Source organism: Gekko japonicus, unplaced genomic scaffold (genome assembly GCF_001447785.1).
Source record: "Gekko japonicus isolate JY-2015 unplaced genomic scaffold, Gekko_japonicus_V1.1 scaffold191, whole genome shotgun sequence".
NCBI classification, from domain to species: Eukaryota; Metazoa; Chordata; class Lepidosauria; order Squamata; family Gekkonidae; genus Gekko; species Gekko japonicus.
The window spans coordinates 1,359,435-1,382,143 of NW_015175362.1; the positions used below are offsets into that span (position 1 = coordinate 1,359,435).

At 44.7% G+C, this 22,709-nt stretch overlaps 1 protein-coding gene across 1 annotated transcript in view; it reads left to right on the top strand.

The window, feature by feature from the left end:
• CCDC171 (coiled-coil domain containing 171) overlaps positions 1-22,709 on the top strand; it is a 215,457-nt gene that overhangs the window by 73,699 nt on the left and 119,049 nt on the right. Inside the window, exons 11-13 of the mRNA XM_015425408.1 lie at positions 217-319; positions 8,259-8,365; positions 11,300-11,389. Coding sequence (XP_015280894.1) covers positions 217-319; positions 8,259-8,365; positions 11,300-11,389 — 300 coding nt within the window. The remainder of the gene's footprint in view (positions 1-216; positions 320-8,258; positions 8,366-11,299; positions 11,390-22,709) is intronic.

Consider the following 22,709-nt stretch of genomic DNA (forward strand, 5'->3'; position numbering starts at 1 on the left):
AAAATGCAGTAGATGAAAACTGCCTTATGGAATAGAATTTGTGTCTTCTATACTGTAAATGCTCTGGTTAATGCAGCAACCTTGGGGGGTTTGGTTGGTTACTTTTTATTTTTACCCATGATGCCATACAACAGAATGAATTGGACTATGCCCTCTTAATTTAGTGCCTTAATATGTCTACTTTTTGCCTTTTCCCCCCACTGCTGTCAAATAAAGGCCAAGAAGTGCCAGGGCTTCCTAACAGAGACGTGCAGAAACAACATGAGAGAGCTAGAGTTACTCTTGGACAGCTTTACTGTGTCAAGCCAGCGGACAGCAGGTTAGTTGAAGGTATAAAATGACAGATGCATCTGTCAGTGTTCCAAAGTCACTACATTGTGGGAATTCTACAGATGCCCTCTTGTATTCTCTCTTCTCAACATGCTTTGATTTGATGACATGATAAGAGCAGTTCTCACAGCAGTCAAGTGGCCTTGCTAGCTGGGAGAGGGTGACTGAAGGCGGATCTGCTGTTGTCAGCCCAGAACTTGATTTACAAGTGTTGGGTTCTGTGTGATCGGTCAGGAAAGGGCTCGCTTACTGTGCTTGAAATCCAACAGAGAGAAAAAGTCCTTACAGTATTCCTACAAGGGGAACAGATGTTTTGGTTTGAACTGTGCCAAATTCAGAGGCAACCTTCAGCTACTTAAAGGTCATCTATTCAAAAAAAGGTTATGTAGGACACAGAATGCAACACATTATTAGTCTTTATTGAGTTGCTTTGAAGTCAACTGAGGGATAATGATTACATTCATGCCAGCACAAAGTACTAAGCCGACTGGTGTGTAAAAATGACCTCCCAGATACTGTTTTCTTTTCATTGTTCACATAATGATAATATGAAAACAAAGATATATTGTTTATAAGAATGGGGGGTGCTTTGATGCTACACTTTCCTTTTTAATTATTTGGAGGCTTTTTCAAGCCTATAGCATTACATTCTTTTGCAAAATAGGTATTCTTTACTCATTTACTCTGCTGTTGCAAAGTAGGTATTCTTTACTCATTTACTCTGCTGTGTTTGACCATTAAAAAAAAATGGTCAGAAGTGCAATCAGAGGTACACGATAAAAGCATACAGAAGAGCTTTTAAAAATTAGTCATCTCTGTGTTTTATTTTTCAAATGCATGCAACACCTTCAGTATGTAGAAAAGTTACTTCTGTTCTCTTAAGTGTTGCTTTAGGTTCTAATCAAGTCTGATCATGTACTCCATCTCCATGCTTTTGGCCCTGTGTAGCTTCTAACTCTACAGAAAGGGCTTGGCTTTATTATTATTTTTAATTAAAAAAAAAAATATATTATGCGATTACCCATTCTCAGGTTCCTTACCATTATTTCCCTGTTAGGAATTCCTTAGGTCTGGTTTCCTCTCCCTTTGTGGGGACTTTAACCTGAACTAAAGTATGTCTTCCCTCCTCCAATTTGATACTCAATAAGGCTATCCTTTCAAGGAGAATAGATGTTTTTGAGCAAGTGAATGCATACAGAGCAACCTCATTCTGAGTCATACCACTGGCTTATTAAGATCAGTGTTGTCTAGTCTGATTGGCAGTGGCTTTCAGCGTCTTGGACAGAGCTCTTTCATATCACTGACTACCTGGCCCTCCTTTAAAAACAAAAAAAGAAAAGGAAAAAAAAACTGGGCTTCCAGGGATTGAATTTGAGGCCTTCCACATACCACATGCTCTGCCACTGAGCCACAGCCCAATCCATGATTCCTCTCCTGAGGAGCCAGGTTCACAGATCATTTTCAGTTATAAGATCATATAATTAAAAAAAAACCCCATAACGTAGAGCAAATGTCAGGGTACAGGTGAAAGGCACATGAAGCAGCAGCCTTGCTGAAGCTAAGCTGTTCTGGATCTGGTCAGATCCTTGATGGGCGATCTGTCCATACTGTCTTGTCTTTCATAAGGAAGAAAGATGGAGTAGCTAGGTAATACATAAATAAGCAGAACAATAGGAAATATGCAGACATGTACTGAAACAGTCTGTCATTCCAGCATTCATGCTGGCCACCAAAGTTTCACTTTTCTTTGTGCTTTGGGTTTTCTCCTCCATAAGAAAATTAAGAAAATACTGCAGTTCTTTTTGAGTTTAACTGTTTGTTGGGTACTGCCATTGAATCAGTTTAGCAAAGCATTTTCCTGTCTGCCAGGGTAAATGATGGATTTAATCAGAGTCCAAGGCTAAAGGGAACTCCAGTTGTGAGTAGTGAAAAATTGTCTTGAAAAAAAGTTATGGGTTATGACTCATTGCTTTGCAGGAACAAGCATGTGAATTAGCAGACATATCAGGACAATTACTTAATGCCACACATTTTGAACTGACATGGGGAAAGTGCCCATCTATGGTTCTGCCCATAAGAGCACATCTGTGATCCTGCCTTGGGTTCCATGGTGGCATAGGCACAGTCAAAACCATTTGGAAGCTGTTACTTTTTTCACTACGTATTTGATGTTTGTTTTCTGCCTTAAACACATTGGGGACCTGCATATAGTGTCCTCTTGCATTCCTTCCCCCTATAAATTTATGTTAATGAGATTACCATGAATGTTTAGTGATCATAGAACAGCACAGTAGAGGGTTTGGGATTTGTAAACAGAATTCATTTTGCATCTGAGGAGGTGTGGAGACTGAGGGAAAAAGTGTTGTGTGGCCTGGGAAACTGCAGAAAATTTGCTGAAACTGGCTAGAATATACTCCTCCTCTTTGGCACACTAGATAAGGTTTTGAACTGAGCATTCTGGGTTAGGATAGAGGTTCTGGCACAAGAGACTGACTGTCTAGAGAAGAGAGCCAAAACAATACAAATAAAACCTGAGAATAATTATTGAGAGGGAACATATGCCTTTTGATATCTTTGTTATCCATTTTGGAGTTGCTTGTACATTTGTGATCCTGAGGGAAGAGGTGACAAATGGGAAATGGGCCATATCTTATTATTATTCTCCCTCAAGCCCCCACCAAGGGATTGATATTTTTATTGCTCCAACAACTCAGGCTAAATGAAGGATGCCATGCATCTATTTTGAGACTACCTAGACTTAGATTTGGTGAACTAGATTGACAGCCCACTCCCACCCACCCCCGGTATTTGCTTAAACGGATTGAATTGGGAGGGTGACGCACCATCAGTATGGATGTGTAGCACTTGAAGAGAAGTCATTTTAGCAACAAGAAATCTAATGAGCAATGTGGCTAATATTACAACTGTGGAGACCAACCCTTTTGTCAACTGTATTGTAAATTAAACCAACACTATGAAAATCATTATAGCAATGATACTCCACATCTCACATTCACAGAGCCACATTCACAATTGCTGTCAACCAAATGAACCACATTTACTTCCTTTCCTGGCATGAAACCTCAGGGAGGCTCGCAACTTACCCATTCCTCTGACAGCAGCTGTTTCAAGGTGGGAACCAAGTAGAAGCCATACTAGGTAGTATCCTTGCCCATTTTCCTTTTTTAAAAATGTTAATGAGTTTATTACAATATATATACAAAACAAGAACTCATTGGTATTGTACAACACAGAACGATACATAGAACATCATACAAAAATACTTCTCTATTATGTTGCATTAGGGAAGTGGATCATAACCCCAAATTTAAATCAACCAACTACCAAACATACCATACAACCTTTTTAATGTCAGATATTAAGCAAGTTCATATGAACCAATTTTTTAGGAACCACATTGTGAGAAGCCAAATAACCTAATACAGGAAACCACTTTACTACAAATTTGGAGTACATATCCATATCACTTTGAGTTATTTGATCAGTGATTTTTTTCCATTATGTATAGATTCCCCACTTTCCTGAAACATGCCACACTGGAGAACATTGCTCAGAACCACAATGAGCATATCAGAGAACCACCAGTGGATCCTGAACCAGGGAGTGAGCATCACCGTTTTACAATATGTGCCCTGGTTTATTTTTTATTTATTTAAGATATTTATACTCCACCTTTCCTCCTGGAGGGGGGAAAACAACAACAACCACCCAGCAGCCCAAGGCAGCTTATAAAATAATGGAAACATATACTGAAAGTGTTTAAAAAACTAACCACATACATGAGCCATCTAGTTAATGGAAATGGGAGATCTGAGGAACAGGCCCATGGACATCAACCGTGCCACAGTTTGATCATTCATGTAAAATAATATGAATGAGAGAAGTAGGGATAGCTGTTTTTAATAGTCTTCTTAAGAATACATAAATAAGGGCAGATAGAACTGGTGTACATAGAAAATGAGCATCATGGTGCTAGAGTAGAACTCTTGGTTCATTTAGTCAAACCGTGGCACTGTAGGAAGATACCCTGTACCTAAAGTATCATGCAATGCAGAAAAATGTCCAAAGAAAGAAATTACATCTCATATATTTCTGGTAATCTTATTAATAACCAGTCATGTCCTGCTTTTCCTTCAGAGAGCTCAGAGTGGATTGGAAGGGGTCCTGAAGTAGTCTTTTTGTCGGGGCTGAGACCCGATTAGCGTTAACAATATAACAGTATAATCTGGCCGAATTGGTTTCCAATTTGCCCTATCTGGGCAAAATAATTGAGAGGGTGGTGGCGATTCAGCTACAGGGCTTTATGGATGACACTTCCATGTTAGATTCCTTCCATTCTAGTTTTTGTCCAGGCCATGGGACAGAAACAGCGCTGGTCACCCTCGCAGATGACCTCCAAAGACATCTGGATAGAGGCAGATCGGCGGTGCTGTTGGGCAGTGTTCGACATGGTTGACCATCAGCTATTGATCCACTGCCTTGTTGATGCTGGGGTCCAGGGGTCTGCCTTGCAGTGGCTTACCTCCTTTCTCCAGAATCAGGGACAAAGGGTGTCTGTAGGGGAACAGTTGCCCCGAAGGCACCCACTGGTTTGTGGAATGCCCCAAGGGGTGGTATTTTCCCCAATATAACATCTACATGTGCCCCCTTGCCCAGATCGCTCGGAGGCATGGGCTGGGGTGTCACCGATATGCCGATGACACCCAACTCTATCTGATGTTGGCTGTCCAGTCTGACTCTAGTCCGAGAGATCTGGACTTGGCGTTACAAGCCGTGGCTGGATGGCTTAGACTGAGCTGACTAAAATCAAATCTGGCAAAGATGGAGGTCCTGTGATTGAGTTAAAGCGGTCTAGGGCTAGGGATTCCACTCCCAACCTTTGATGGGACTCCATTGGTGCCAGCACCAGAGGTTAGGAGCTTGGGAGTGCTCCTAGATGCCTCCTTAACAATGGAGGCCCAGGTAACAGCCACTGCCAAGTCGGCCTTTTATCACCTTTGGTTGATTAGGCAGTCGGTTCTCTTCCTTGAACGCAATGATGGTCACCTTGAGATTGGACTATGGTAATGCTCTCTACATGGACCTGCCCTTGGCACGCATCCAGAAGCTATAGCTAGTGCAAAATGCTGTAGCCAGGCTCTTGATGGGTCTCCCCATGTGGGAGCACATCTAACCTATGCTAAAAGCATTGCACTGGCTGCCAGTAGCATACCGAATTTGCTTCAAGGTGCTGGTTCTTACTTTTAAAGCCCAATATGGTCAGGGAAGAGCATACTTGAGGGACCGCCTTTCCCCACATGTTCCCCAGAGAGCACTGCATTCAGGGCTCCAAAATCGTTTGGCCCTCCCTGGTCCTAAAGAGGCCAGGCTGGCCTTAACTAGGTCCTTTTCAGTAGCGGCTCCATACTGGTAGAATGAGCTCCCGGAAGACATCAGGGCCCTGTGGGACCTCTCACAGTTCCACAGGGCCTGCAAGACAGAACTCTTCCACCAGGCTTTTAATTAGGAGCTGCATATAACAACTGTACTGTGTTTAGGCCTGCCCCCCGGACTTTCCATTAGCAGCCTGTGCCCACCATAAAAATCAGAGGAGATGCTGAATTCCAACACTGACCATTCCTTTTTGATGAACTAACACACCCTCCTGTGACTGCTACATAATTTTATAATGTTATAATCTGTCATGCTACCCTGTGGGTTGCCACCTTCCTCTGTCACCACTCTGGACTTCCCTTGGGAAGGCCCAAAGTACCCTCCCAAGCCCAACCAAAAATGCCCCTTTTAAGCTGAGAAATATAGGCGTGATGACCAGGCAAAGAACATTTAAAAAATGGTATATTAATACAGTAATGGGGCAAGGGAAAAACAAGACAAGTTGCTTAAAATATATAACAGTGTCTAAAGGTAAATAAAACAAATCTAACGTGGTTTACCTATTTCTCTTATTATTCAAGGCCCACAGCCTTTTATACCAGGCCTGTGCCTGTACTCACTCTGTCCCAAGTGAGGGATCTTTTCTCAGACCAAACTGTCCTCTTAGGTTAACTCTGTGAGAGAAAAGAACGCAGTTTCACAGCCCACAAAATCTAAGTAACAATCCCCTCACGCAATCCCCGGACACAGATTGGTTACAACCGGTGCCAAGCATTGTGGGGATTGTAGGCGGTGTCTGCTTTCCACTCCCACACAGGTCTCCTGGGCCTAGGCCTCACTGGGCCTTGTTTGCCAGTCCTACACATATCATGACACCATCTAATTTAGATCTAGCACCTTAGCACTTTACATCTGTTATAATTGTATGATAAATTATGAGGTTTTATGTGTTTTATGTATTTTACATTTTTATGTAAGCCGCCCTGAGCCTGCCTCAGCAGGGAGGGCAGGATATAAATTGAATAAATAAATAAATAAATAAACATTAGGTGCTTTCTAATCTTTATCTGTGATCATTTTCTGGCTTTCATTCAAGTTGAAAACTGGTTGCTTCATATGTTGAGGGTTTTTCACGCATTATTCTTTTCCTGACAGAAACTGCTTGTTGCACATCCCTGAGGCCTTTTATGGTCACTCAAAGATGCACCAACTTTATCATGGTCTTTCTTTTTTTTACATGCACCTTGGTTGGCTTGGTAGCTACTGCCACTAAAGTATAAAACTACTGTCTATATGGTTGGGCTTTCTTGTAGGTTGACATACATAGGCAGGCTTACAGAGCAGGCAAATCCCGCCTCATCCTCCTCGAACATAATATTCAAACAAGTCCTCAGTAGTAAGTATCGTGTTCACACAGATTAGAAGTACAGCCGTGTTGCTGTTGCAGCCTGTCCCCCTTTGAATTATTTGTAGAGGCGACTGCTTAAGGACAGAAGCGGAGTGCAAAGCTTCCAATGAATTAAAAAACTTAATGACAAAAGCTAGGGAAAAGAGTCCCTCCTACACTGTGCTTCTGTTTTAAGTTGCAGCCCCCCAATGATTGTATTTAGTTAAAAAAATATCAGGGGGGGAAATGTAAAGTAATTCCATTCTTGGTCCTGTTCAGTGTAATTTCTTTTTAAGCTGTTTTGCTGCCATTCAGTAGGACAAATATTTGGACTCAGTTTGTGGTAGGCTATTTTTCTCCCCCACCCCATGATAGATTTTTGTACACATTGCTTCTGATGAGGTGACTGTTCTGACACACAGCTTCAGAAAGTGGGTTGACTGATGGCATGCCAAACCCATCATTGGAGCCAGTGGCATAAGTTGTAGAAGCCGGCTTTATTTATGAGCACAGTGGGAAAACTGGAATTTGAACTGGGAAAGAAAGAAGGAAGTGGGTCATGGTGACAATATAGCCATGAGTTTAAAATGGTTTCAGTCATCAATCAAGTTTCATCTTTCAATTTTGTATGCAAGATAAGAAAAGAAATACTGGAGATTGATATTCAACTGCTTTAAGATGCATCCAGACAAAATAGGAAGTCTTGTGTTGCTTGGCACAATGGACTGAAAATGTTTTGATACAAAATTCATGGCTGATCATGAGGCAACAAAAGCCTAAATGCAGCATACTTTTAAAATGCTTGTTTCATGAGGAGAGTGATCTTTTTTAAACTGCATGTAGACTTGTAGTCATTAGATATCTTTTAAATAAAGTCAGAGAGGGATCTCATGAGGCGTACAAAAATAAATGGGAGTTAGCATTTTTTATGTGGTGATCTACAGCCATAGTGTAAGAATTTTCTTCAGCTTTATTTGGTATTAAAGAACAGATACACCAGTGTGCCTTTGAGAAAACACAGTGGTTGTTCAACATTCTGTATTGTCACTGGACCCTAACTAATTTAAATACCTCTGTTGCTGTTGGAGAAGTTTTCTGTGTCTCTTCAACTCTAAGGGCTTTGTTTTGATTCTGTATTTTTCTTCAGGCACTCGCAAGGACAAAGATAAACCTCTGAGCTTCACTCTTGTCCTTGAGACTTTGAGGCATACCTTGACAGATTACCAGAACAAGCTGGAAGATGCATCTAATGAGGTAACACTTGCACTGTTTGCTCCACACACATAGCCTTCGGCCCCCAATACGAGATATTCCTTGCTTGTTACAGAGGTCAAAATGCTGGGAATGTTGAGTTGACAGCTTCACAAATAAGAAAAAGAAATAATCTTTTGTCACTGTTCTCCCTCTAAGCTTGCCCCGTGGCCATGGTTCACTTAAGTTTAAGTAACTGTTTAGCAATTTGTGATTTAAACAAAAGAATGCATATATTGAACTCTTGTGGCTCCCAATTTCTAGGGATATACATATGTTTCTGATATTTATCATCTGTTGCTGACTTAAGTCTTTGGCATAAATATGTAATAAAAAGTTTTTACAAAAATACCTTAAACTCTTTGTGTTCAGAATCTAGCACAGATTGATGTCAGATTAATAAATGTGTATGCTCTTGGGGGGGAATTACAAGGTAAGATCCTATCGGATTGCTTTCAATGTCGCTGCTGAAGGCATTTTTATTCCTTGCTGAAGAAAGATACCAGTGATTGTTCCTTTCTGAAAGTTATCAAACTTGTAAAACATTCGGTTTGGGTTTAAAATAAACTATATTTTAGTTTGGTGTTTGGCAGGCACCCAATTCACTGTAAAGAAAAAAGGAACAAGGTGCAAAGATGAGAGTTTTATTAGATCATCTAGAACCCTGCACATTTGCTAATTGCTTCATCGGGGATTGGGGATAAAAACGTCTTGGCTCCCACCTAGAACAGTGGGATCAAATTCACTATGTAACTATTAAGTAGATACACCTGAATTTACATCCATTTAGATTTGATTAGCTTTAGTGGGAGAATATAGTTTAAACAGAAGAATGTTAGTTTTAACTGTTGGATTTGGGCTATGAAATATCTTGCCCATTTACAACTTAGACAAACTGCTATGGTGTTTTTGTCTCTAGTTCACTCGAGGTGAAGGTTGCAGTGAGAACTTAGTTTTATATTAGAAATTAAGAGAGACCATTACTGCTGGAAAAAAGTCAACATCAAAATAGAATAGCTTGGTTCAATTATTTTTGTGTAAATGTTAAATTACCCCAACATTTGAATTTTAAGAAATTTTTGGCCACTACTGTAAAATAGCTTTTTAAATGTTTGAAACTTGTAAAAAAAATCACTTTAAAAAGTGTTATTTGCCCTTTGATGTGGTTGTAGGGACACAAAGTCAGTTACATGGAAAGAATTATATATTTCTGCACACAGATGCCTCTTGGAGGTCTGTCCCATTGACAACTCATGTGTTCTGAGGCCATAAGTCCAGGAGCAGCACAGTGACTAGGCACGCAGTATCCACTGTGAATTGTTTGGGAGGATGAATGTCACCTGATCTCCAGAACAACTGAAAAGTCAACTCAGCAGGCTTTGGCTGAGGAACGTGTTTTGTTGTGAAAGGATGCCAGAGACAGCAGTGGGGAGACAAAGGGGGTGGCTGTTAAGAAAGCAAAAAGTATGTTCTGTCAGCAAGAAGAATGAACTGTCAAGGAAAATAAACCGCAAGCAGCCGCAGGACCAAATGATGATCTGCCCACAAGACTTCCCAGTAGGGCTGCATGTACCCGACCCTGAAGTTGTCCTATGGAGCTAGAGATCACGGAGTGCCCTCATGATATGCAGATGGCATAGTTCTATGCCCCTTCTTTCTTTTCCTTGTTGATAGCCCTGCTGTCTTCTGGTTCTCCCTTCCTTTCATGTAATTAATTACGAAACTTTCTAATACAGTGGAAAATCAGAGAATCTGTGGCATATTAATTTTAACAGTCCTTTTTATTAAATAGCTCAACTTGTAGAACTGTGTTTAGTTTAAAAATCATACAGATGATCAAAGTAGCTTCTTTCCATTTACATACTTTGGATGGGTACAATAATGACCTCTTGTAGATGTTTAAAGTATGTCAGGCAAGACTTGAAACTTGGCAGTTTTGTTGAAGCCAGTTTCTATTACCAGGCTGAAAATATATTTTATGTTGCTAACATTGAGGCTGGCTAGAGGGATGGAAAGTATGGAAAGAAACTGTGATGGGATAAGACAGAAAGCATATTAAACTACACCAGGCATTGTGTTCACAAATATTAATGTGTTGTGCTCCACAGTATGGCTATGCTGTGGCTGTAGAATTTAACTTCCACTGTAGTCATTCAGTTTGCCATTTTGGGAGGGAGTGCCATTACTGGCCATCATGATTGCAATGATATAGTGTATATTAGATCAGAGTTCTGAGGTAAGAAGAGTTGCAGAAGAAGTCTCAAGCAGCTAGAGCAAGGGATTTTTTTGTTCAGTCTCCGTAACTCCCAATCCCCTCCAGTGCTCCCTCTAAGCTTGTGAGCAAAAATTCTATATTGTGAGCTACTGGCATTAAAGTTGTGAGCAAGAGATTTGGCTACTGCATAAATTAGTTTGCTCTGGAGGCATCGTTTCTGAGCTAAGACAAAAATGTGTGAGCCAGAGGCTAAAAAACTGTGAGCTAGCTCATACTAACTCAGCTTAGAGGGAACACTGGTCTTCTCCCACAGACTCTAGAATCCAGCTCCACATATAGCTTTAGCGTTTCCCATAAATTCTATGACCATGTACCTTTGAAAGAATAGAATACTCTTACTACATTTGAATTTGGTATACTATGAATTCTCAGATCAAGAAAAGTTGCTGGTAGAGCATTCTTTGTGGGAAACCAGAGTTATGTGCGTAAAGTTCTTATAAAAAGCCTCCTTTTCTGGTGCATTAAACGAACCAGATTTTGGGAGGATTTGGTGTGATCACTCTTGCAGACTGGTTGTACATATATATAATCAGAAGTAAGTCCCACTGAGTTTACTGGTACTTACTCCTAACGAAATGGGCCTAAGTTTGCAACATTAGTCTCTATGTCATCCCATTGGTAAGCCTTCTATTTAATTTGATGTGTACTGTATTTTTGCATAGCAAAAGAAAATGAAGATTTTGTGTGAGAAGATAGTGAAAGAGGTTGATTCTTCGAAACAGCAGCTAAGATCTCAAACACAAGAACTCCAGGTATGAACTGAATGATTTATTGCATTTATATACAGTTAAGTGTAGGGCTGTAGCTCAGTGGCAGGGCATCTGCTTTGCATTTGGAATGTCCCAGTTTCAGTCCTCGCATCTCCAGTTAAGCCACTAGGTGATATGAAATACCTGTATCTGAGACCCGGGGCAGCTGCTAGCAGCCAAAGTTGGCAATACTGACCTTGATAGACCAATGCTCTGCTTCAGAATGAGGTAACTTCTTTGTGTTCAATTTTGATGGAATTTTGCTTGTGATCATGAAACCTCAATTAGGAATGTCATTTAATTCAATAGGTTTACACCACAGTAAATGCTTTGAGGATGACAACGTATAGCTATGGCATTTTACTGGAGTATTGTCGTACTGATGTCCTTCAGAATTAGCAGATCTGTTACTTTAACCATGTTATGTGTTCCTGGAGTGGTCTGCTCCCCAACATTTCTCTGTTTGAACGAAAATATTCCAAACAATTTTTTTTTAGCTTTTCTCTTATTTTCTATGTCTAATCTTCTAAGGTAAGTTGGCTTTATGACCAGTTACTGTTAGATGTTGGAACAAGGTATTTTACAAATATGTCCTTGTAAATCAGATAGTCTGTAATTTGTATAGGTGCTCATGTGTATCCTGTTGCTTCCTGATATGGCTACCATATGCTGCCCCTCTTTGGATAATATTTTATTCTGCAGAACTGGATGGAAATGGTGCTAGCATTGTTTGGGAGTTGACAACAGTAGTTTAACCATTAAAACATATGATGCAAAACTTAGCCCCAGGGTATGATTAAAAATGGACTCCTGTATAGATAGTAGAGATAGCTTAGCAAACCTGCGGGATACACCTTTTTTTTTTGGAAAAAATTGTAAAGGTATGAAAAGTAAATGGGATGGATCTTCAACGTGGTCTCTGTGCTTCACACCCATGGGATCTAGTGCGCACGCGCTGGATCGATCGGTGCTGTAGCAAGCTCTTTTAACGGATTTTCGCGCCCAGTCCCTCGGGCATGCACAGGAAACCCACCGCGCATGCCCAGAGGGGTGGACGCGGACATCCCGCCAGTTCCTTTCTTACCGTTGCGTTGGAAATACCTTTTTGTTCGTCGGTCTGATCGGTTCGCGTGTTTTGGCTTTTTGCCTCATGGCTCTTTGGATTTTTTTCTCAGTTTATTCTTTTTCTTCGTTGTTCTTTCAAAAAACTTTTAAAAAACAAACCTTTTATTTTATGTTGAGGGGGAGATTGCCACTTTACCTCAGTCGGGCCTTCGGGCTACCCCCCCCTCAACGTTCCCTCTTCTTTGCTTCTTTTATGGAGAAGAAGTGGGGTTTTTACAACAGGTGCAAGGGTTGCGGCAGCAAACTTGCTCCTCCTGACCGTCATACCCGCTGCATTTTTTGCCTCAGAGTGTCTCACCAGCCAGAGTCCTGTCGTCACTGTGCGCGTTTCTCCAATCAAATGCGAAAAAACCGTGCTGCGCGCCTTAAAGTGGCGCTGCTTGAATCGGCCCTTGCTCCTGCCTCAGCGATGGAGGAGAGACCGTCTATATCGACAGCTCCGGCATCGAGGCCTGCCTCCGATGTCGACCACCCGACGCCGAAGCTCCCGACATCGAAGGCACAATTGTCCGCTTCCACGCCAGTCAAAAAAAAGGCTAAGGCAAGTAAAGATCACAAGTCTGCGAAGAAGGGCACCTCCAAGTCCCTTAAGGTGGTGAGGAAGGGGAAGGAGGCGGTGCCTGCACTGGGTGATGCCTCTATAGTGCCTCCCGCTCCAACGTCAGTATCGATATCGGAGGCCCAACTCCCTCCTCCGATACCAACCATCCAACTACTAAATTCCCCCATCCAACAAGTGGAGCGTCCGTACTCCGACATCGACACGGTGGAGCTCCTAAGTCACCAAATGGGTGCAGAGCTTTCCCCCTCTCCTTCAACTTCGTCGGCATCGATGGTATCGGAGGCTCCCGATGTCGAAACACGTCGGTACCGACATGCTTCTCGCAGCATGCAACGTCATCCTCCGCATCTCAATGTTCAATCTGTCGATATCGACAACCGAGACTACAGGGACGGTTCTCACAGACAAGCTACTACTTTGTCTCCCAGACGTCTACGGTCCAAAAGTCGATCCACCCGAGTCTTCCTGCCCCCTCCACCCCCAATATCGTGGGATCAACGACAGTTGAGGTACCCTGTACGGGACTTATACACCATCCATGCCATGGTTGACTTTGGCGGGCTATTCTGATTGGGATCACTATTCGTCCCGCTCTGTTCACAGATCGAGGTCGCCCCACAAGTCCAGACCTTCGGCATCTCTGTCTCGTTCTCCTGCAGACAATCCTTCCCACCATAGTATGGAACCAAGTCGTCCTCCCAACCCTCAGGTCACTCCAAACCCTGTTGTTCCACCAAAACCTATAGCTTGTCATGAGGACACTTCGGTCCAAATACAACACCAAGACTCCTCTGACTCCATAGAAGAAGACTCGGAGATGGAAGCTTCTGAGGCTCATACCTCTCCTGACCATAAATCTCCCAACCAGGATGTCTCTGAAGACTTACCCATATACCCATCCGACAACCTTACATCGTATACAGATTTAGTTAAAAGAATGACCCACTCTTTAGGCCTCTCTGTTGTCCAGCAACATCCACAGGCAACAGATGCGGTTTATGATATAGTTCAGCTTGATACCTCTTCCACCTTGGCATTGCCTATGTCTTCTGTCGTTCTGCAAGCGGCGAAGACACCATGGCTAAAACCTTCATCTGCCCCTGTGTCCACGAGACGACTGGACCACATGTACAGGGTCCAAGAGGCAGATGCCGAATTCCTCTTCTCGCACCCTCAGCCTAACTCGATGGTGATAACATCTTCCTCCAAATCCAAGAGGACTCATTCCGCACCTTCTGACAAGGAAGGTAAGAAATTAGATGCCTTTGGCAGGCGCTTCTACTCCACGGGAGCATTAGGAGTCAAGGGCACTAATTACTTGGCCTGTATGAACCGATATCAATATACTCTCTGGGAACGGTTCTCAGAACTTCTCAGCCACCTCCCAGACAACAAACTTCAGGCAGCCAGAGTCATACAAAAAGAAGGCATGGTGTTGGCAAAACAACAGCTCAACACTACTAAGCATGTCCTCAAGGCGTCTTCCAGAACTATGGCCTCTGCAATAGCTCTCAGGAGACATTCCTGGCTCCGCAACACTAATCTGCTAATAGATATTAGAGCTTATGTGGAAGACCTTCCCTTCGATGGCCTGGGGCTTTTCAATGCCACTACGGATTCTACTCTACAGGAGTTAGATAAAGGCATAAAGGCGTCTCGAGCTCTAGGAGTCTCATCCTCTGCAAGACAACCATACTGTCCACACACCTGGTCGAGGTCCTGGCAGAGGCGTACCCCAACTCATCAGTCTCCAGAGACACGATGGAGACCAAGAACATCTTTGGGAGGCCAAAAGCCCGCCTTCCAGAAACCAAAATTCAGTTCCGGACAACAAGCTTTCCGCACCAAACAGTCCAAACCCTCCGAACAGGGTTTTTGACTTCCCTGTCACCGAGTCAGCTCAAACCTGTCTGTCACCCTTTCTTCAAAATTGGCGTCATATCACCTCGGAGGAGAGGGTACTGTCCATATTGTCCCGAGGCTACAAAATTCAGTTCCACCAGAACCCCAATACCCCCGTCGTCGTCTCCACGCCCCCTTCCCCACCTCTCCTCGAGGAGGTGTCTGTCCTTCTGCAAATGGGAGCCATCGAACATGTACCACCACACTTCCAAAGAACGGGATTTTATTCCCGATACTTCACAGTCCCGAAGAGAGACGGAGGCGTTTGACCCATATTATATCTAAGGGAACTGAATCGTTTTGTTACCTACCACCGCTTCCGCATGGTGTCCCTACAACAGATCATGCCATTGCTTCGCAGACACATCTGGATGGCCACCCTCGACCTCCAAGACACATATTTCCACCTTACTATCCACCCCTTCCACCGCCAATACCTACGCTTTGCGATTGGTCAACAGCACTACCAGTATACGGCCCTTCCATTCGGCCTGTCCAGCGCCCAAAGGGTCTTCACAAAGACTATGATTGTGGTTGCAGCCTTCCTCCGTCTCCGAGGTATTTCCATCTACCCATATATAGACAATTGGCTTCTGGTAGCGCCTTCCAAGACTGCCCTGGTCTCAAACGTCAAAGAGACTCTGGCGCTATTGGACAATCTGGTTCCAATCTGTCTTTGTAGGGACACCCATATTATATCTAAGGGAACTGAATCATTTTGTTACCTACCACCGCTTCCGCATGGTGTCCCTACAACAGATCATGCCATTGCTTCGCAGACACGTCTGGATGGCCACCCTCGACCTCCAAGACACATATTTCCACCTTACTATCCACCCCTTCCACCACCAATACCTACGCTTTGCGATTGGTCAACAGCACTACCAGTATACGGCCCTTCCATTCGGCCTGTCCAGCGCCCAAAGGGTCTTCACAAAGACTATGATTGTGGTTGCAGCCTTGTCCAACGAATACAGTACATCGGTGCAATACTGGATTCGACAACATGCATGGCTTACCTGCCCCACGACAGGGCAACAGATATCATTTCCTTAGCCACCGTTGTCCGTATCCAATCCTCTTTCACGGCCTTCCAAATTCAGAGGCTGCTCAGCTGGATGGCTGCAACTACGTCAGTTCTCGTCTTTGCCAGACTCAAAATGCGCCCTTTACAGCTCTGGTTTATCCGCAACTACGACCTGTCGAAAAACACACACAGTGTCGTCCTATCCCCTCTTCCCAGCATACGGGACTCATTACTTTGGTGGACTGTCCCTTCAAATATCCTCCAGGGAGCGCCCTTCCACCCTCCGTCACCCGAAGTCACCATAATGACGGATGCTTCCCTTACAGGATGGGGTGCACACTCCATGGGACTTTCTGTTGGAGACAAATGGGACGCGCAGATGAGGAGGTGACACATAAACTTCCTAGAATTGCTGGCTATACAACACGCTGTCACCAGCTTCCTATCTTTAATCAAGGGAAAACGTGTCACGGTCCTCACGGACAACACCACAGCGCTCTCTTATGTCAACAGACAGGGAAGCACTGTTTTCCTACGCCTCTGCAACCTTGCCATCCAATTGTGGGAGCTTTGCATCGCCAACAACATTTTCCTCGTGGCCACTCACATTCCCAGACACATGAACGTGCAGGCAGACCATCTAAGTCGAGCAGGACTCAGCCTTCACGAGTGGGGGGTGAACCCAACATACCTCCCACTCTTCCACATGTGGGGAGCTCCCCAAGTTGATGTCTTTGCCACCAGAAACAACAAAAAGTGTCCTCTGTTCTGCAGTCGAGGAGGCAGGGACCCACATTCTCTGGGAGATGGTCTCCTTTACCCTTGGTTCACGGGACTTCTTTACCTGTTCCCCCCCCCTTACATCTGCTTCTGAGAGTGGTCCGCAAAATACTGAGAGACGGTGCGGTCTGCATCTTACTAACCCCATGGTGGCCGAGACAACCTTGGTTTTCACAGTCCTCGAGTTATCAGAAGGGAAATACCATCCCTCCGGCTCAGGACCTCCTCCTCCTCTCCGACTCCCCTCTCTTACATCATGACATACCACAGTTGAAACTGACAGCATGGAGAACAACATCACCGGCTTCTCCACCTGCGTAACAAACGTCCTGTTGAATTCCAGGAAACCTACTACGTGGAGGTTGTACAATGATAAATGGCAAAGGTTCTGTTCTTCCATAGGTGATGACGCCCCTCGAGCCGCCTCAGTGGGGCTTGAACGAATTCCTCCTCTCCCTAGCTGACTCGGGACTTTCCCATTCTTCGTTGAGAGTTTATTTGGCCGCTCTTTCGGCCTACCATGTTCCAGATGACGGATGTACTTTGTTTTCACATCCAATTTCAAAACGTTTTTTAAACGGTTTATTGCATCTCTACCCTCCTATCAAGACTCCAGTCGCTCCCTGGGACCTTCCTCTAGTTCTTCGCCAGCTCACGAGGAAGCCCTTTGAGCCTCTTGCAACATGCGACCTCAAACTTCTAGCGTGGAAAACGGCCTTTTTAGTTGCTGTCACCTCGGCTAGACAAGTGGGAGAAATATTGGCTTTCCGGCACGATACACCTTACCTGTCGTTTTCGGCTCCCAAATTCGATCCCATGGTGATCTCCAGCCTCTTGACATCGATTCCGATGGTGTCCTCTCTGGCAGTGCCTCCACAGAAGTCTAAGCTCTGATCTTCAACTTCACCGCCAACCTTATCTTCCCCAGTGGACCACATTCCACCTGGTCAAAACACTAAGTCACCGCTGCGGAAGTCTTCTACCTCTCGCCATGGCTCTCCCTGGACTACGGCCCATTGATCTACATCTTGTGATTCCCAACTGCCTATCCACCTTATGGATGACAAGGAACATTTCATGAGAATCCGATCCCAGTCACCTCGATCCCGTTACTATCGCAGGGGATATGACTACCACAGATTGCTCTCCTGATCACAGTCTCGATCTGACTACAGGTCCTGGTCTCTAGATATCAGGCATTGTAGATCGTATCACCCACGTTCTTACTCCCGGTCCTCCACTCCACGTCAAGACCGCTATATGTCCTCATGAGATGCTGATCCCCGGCGTCACTGGCCAATCTTGGCTCACGCTTGACGCTCGCGTTCTGTCGCCTTGGACCATTCTCTGGAGCCTGACCAGCCTCCGGATGCATCGATATCAGCGGATGCCCTGAAGTGTTCTCCATCAGAACCTCGGTACCATCTGCCCACTGATACCCAGACAACCCTGGATGTGTCTCAACATATCTGATCACCATCTCTGGACTCAATGTCTGACTGCTCCGTTTTGGGTGATCTGGACCCTGACATGATACTCGTTGAAGACGATGGTCACTGTTCCGGTTCCCTTTCACCAACTGAAGGGCCCAAGGCTTGTTTGGAACTTGTCACTAGGATGGCCACAGCACTCCAAGTGCAGGGCTCTACCAATACCCCCGAGGTAACCGATGTCATCCATAAACTGGTCCAGGCAGATTTGCCGCCGTTGACAATTCTTCCTTTGCTGCCAATGCACCTTTCGGTGCTCAAAGAGCCATGGGACCGTCCTGCTTCTGTGCCTACAATATTGAAAAGATATGAGGCCATTTATAAAATCCAGGAGTCCTCAGGGAAATTCCTTTTCAATCATCCTTCACCGAATTCCATGGATGTTCAGGCTACACTATCTCTCCAACGCTCCTTGGGGCTGTGCATCAATCCGATGAAGTCTGGCCTCCAACCTGTTCAGGTCTTACAATTCCTCAGAGCCTGTATCAACACCACAATCGAGACAGCCCTCCTCCTGGAATCCAGGACCCGAAACATACTGTTCCTAGTCTCCACCTTTCAGCACTGCCCTCAACAATTGGCTCGCTAAATTATGAGACTCCTCGGCCACTTTGCTTCAACAGTGTTTGTGGTCTCTCACGCCAGACTGCAGCATGCCATTTCAACATCCATCTCAGGAGATCTGCCTATCAACAGACGCCTCCCTTTGGGGTTGGGGAGCCCAATGCGGGACTCTGTCTGCCAGAGGAACTTGGACTCCTCGAGAGAGGACTCTCCATATCAACGTTGAAGCTTCATGCTGTTCATCTCGCCCTGATCTCGTCCCTTCCTCTTCTGACAGGCAAAGTTGTCCAGATCGCCTCAAACAACATGGCCACTGTTTTTTACATCAACAAACAGGGGGGCACTGCCTCGGTTCATCTGTGTCACATGTCTCTGCGCCTCTGGAAGTGTTGTCTTCGACATTCGATCTCCATATTGGCTATTCACATTCCAGGTGTTCAGAATATTGTTGCCGATCGTCTGAGTCGCTCTGCGCCCCATGACAACGAGTAGTCTCTGCACTCTCATTATCTTCGCCCGGTCTTCTTCAACTTCGGTTGCCCAACCATAGATGGCTTTGCAACTTTGGAAAATGCTCGATGTCCTTTCTTTTTTGCATGAGGCCCTCCGTCTGCCCAGTCCCTTGGGGATTCCTTCCTCCACAGATGGACCTGGACCCTATTTTACTTCTTCCCCCCGTTTCCTCTCATCTCCAGAGTTATTCAAAAGATTATGGCAGATGCCATCTCATGCATCCTCATCACACCACACCAACTGTGGTTTCCTCACCTCCTGCGGTTGTCCAGGGGCTGGTTCCTTCATCTCCCATGCATGCCAGATCTCCTCTCTTGGAATCGCAGCTGGATCCTCCACCACGATCCGGGATTTTTCAAGCTCATCGCTTGGAGGATCTAGAAGTAAACTTCCCACCTGCGGTATTGGAGGTCTTGCTCAATGCTCGAAAGCCTTCCACCCGCAACACCTATCGATCGAAATGGAGAAGGTTCCAGTCATATGCCTTACAACACTACTTTGACCCTGTCCAAGCTTCCTTATCAGATGTTTTCTCTTACATCATATCCTTAAAGAATACTCCTCTTTGAAAGTTCACCTTGCGGCTATTTTGGCACATCACCCTTTAATCGAGGGATCTACAGTGTTCTCCCACCGCCTCACAAGGTCCTTTCTTAGGGGCCTCATAAACCTGTGCCTGCCTCGAAAACCGATGGTGCTGTCCCGGAGCCTCTCCCTTGTCTTGACTCAACTGATGTCCAAGACGTTTGAGCCCATGGCTTCGATTGATTTTCGGCTCCTCTTGTGGAGATGGCATTTTTGATTGCTATCACAATGGCTCGCCGGGTAGGAGAGCTTGCTGCCTTCCGTGCAGATCTTCTGTATATGATTTTCCACAAGGATAAAGTTGTTATCAGACTAGACCCATCCTTTCTCCCTAAAGTGGTTTATGCCTTTCACCTGTCTCAGTCCTCTGTCCTTCCTACTTTCTTTCCAAACCTGGCTGACGCTCCGCAAAGAGCCTCACACTGCCTTGATGTCCGGAGAGCTCTCTCCTTTTATCTCCACTGCACGCAACCCTTTCGAAAGTCTCCAAGGCTTTTTGTTGTGTATGCCACCTGTGCAGGGGTGAGGCTATCTCTTCCCAGTGCTTGTCGAAGTGGGTGACCTCAGCCATAGCCCTTTGCTATGAGTTAGTACATCAACTCATACCTGCCTCGATCACTGCTCACTCCATGAGGGCAGTATCGACTTCGACTGCTTTCCTGGCTGGTGTCCCATTGGAAGACGTCTGTGCTGCTGCCACGTGGTCCTTCATGTCCCACTTTGACCTTCGTGTCCCACTATTCACTGGACGTTCGAGCTCTACAGGATGCTGCATTTGGCCAGGCAGTGCTGCGATCTCTCTTCACCTGATTCTTCTGCTTCTTCAGGTAGGGCCTGTAACCTGAAATTATAAGGCTGTGTCCTAACTTGTTTATTGTCTTTTTCAGCTGCCAGCTCCCTCCTCCATCTGGTTCAGCTCTTTTAATCACCCATGTGTGGAACTGCACAGAGACCACGACAAAGATAAACAGGTTGCTTACCTGTAACTGATGATCTTCAAGTGGTCATCTGTGCAGTACCACAATCCCACCCAGCCTTCCCCACTGCTGGCATCTCCTGATCACTTACCTTAGTTGATGGGACTTACCGGTAGCAGTCGAATGAACTGAGTGGGAGGCAGCATGCACAGTGTGTGCCTGCTCCTCAGGGTGGGAAGAGAGCCCGCCAAAAAGACTCCTGAGGCAAGCTCTGGAATTTTCTCCAGTTGAGGTCGTGCGCAGGTGCCCCACCCATGTGTGGTACTGCACAGATGACCACTCGAAGATAATCAGTTACAGGTAAGCAACCTACTTTCCCTGCTTTTAAAAAATTCTTAATTTCATTTATTTATAAAAGATATTGGCTTGGAGCTAGAATCTAAAACTAAACCCCCTTTTTGAAAATTTAGCTGATAGGCAGGTTCTTTGAGGAACACCCTTAAGATCGATCCAGGTGGGTAGCCATGTTGGTCTGAAGCCGTAGAACAAAGTTTGAGTTCAGTATCTGATGAAGTGTAGGTGTACACAAAAACTTATACCTAGAATTAAACTTTGTTGGTCTTATAGGTGCCACTGGATTAAATCTTTGTTCTTAAGATAGGTTGATCTCAGACATGTAAGGCTTTTTAAAGTTTCCTGCACAGAATTGTGCTGCAAAGTGATGAGCTTCACCATCATCCCTTTATGACATGCAGTAGCTAGGGTTCAGTTGAATGCTGCCCAGCACCACAGGAGTACCTTCCTGATGCCCCTCTGGCTGAGGCAAACTCCCTTAATCAAAAGATACTTTAAGGTGCTCACCAAGTTTTCCTGACCATCTAATTTTTACCATTTATTTGGTTTTGTTTTCAAAAAGAACTTTCCCAAAAAGTTATCTGACATCAACTCAAGTTCTTACTTATTCATTTATTTTCAAATGAGCAACCCTAAGTTGGGTGGTGAGTTACTTCTAGCAAAACTTGGGAGGAGTCCACACTGACCTCCCAAGTTGGTCAGCCTACTGCCTGCTTTATACCTGCCCGCCTCAGTTAGGATCTTACTAATCTACTGAGAGCCAGTTTGGTGTAGTGGTTAAGTGCATGGACTCTAATCTGGGAGAAGCGAGTTTGATTCCGCACTCCTCCACTTGCAGCTGCTGGATGAACTTGGGCAAGCAAAAGTTCTGTCAGAGCTGATCTCTCGACAGTTTTGGAAAGAGCCCCACCTACCTCACAGGGTGTCTGTTGTGGAGAGAGGAAGGGAAAGGAGTTTGTAAGCCTCTCTGAGACTCTGAGTGAATGGCGGGGTACAAATCCAATCTCCTCCTCCTCCTCCTCCTCTTCTTCTTTTGCTGCTGCTGCTGCTGCAAGGTCTGTTTAAATAAGCCTAAACTCCCTGATGCAGTGTGAGGCAGACAAGAAAAGGACTCTCCATGGTTAATTAGACGTTCCCCCCCCCCAAAAAAAAATTCCCGCTTGACCCCGAAGCAACCGGCTTATCCCATACTATAGTGCTTTATTCCTTTCCTGTGAGACTTCTTATATGTAACGTCTGTAAAGGCACCTCCACTGTCGAGTTCTGAAGTGACATGTGTTGTGTTGCCTTCATACCTTCCTTATTGTTCCCTGCGTATTTTCACTGCCACTAAAGTTTCTTGCCTTAGAATTCTTAGTGGGACCTGAAGAACAAGATGGCTTAGTTATAATTAGTAGAATGACAGAACAGTCAGCTTGGGGTGGCTCTGAGGTAAGAAAGGGATCCTTAGTCAAAACAGTTGTTTCCTCTTAAACACAAAAAGGGTTTATTTAGAAGTATAACA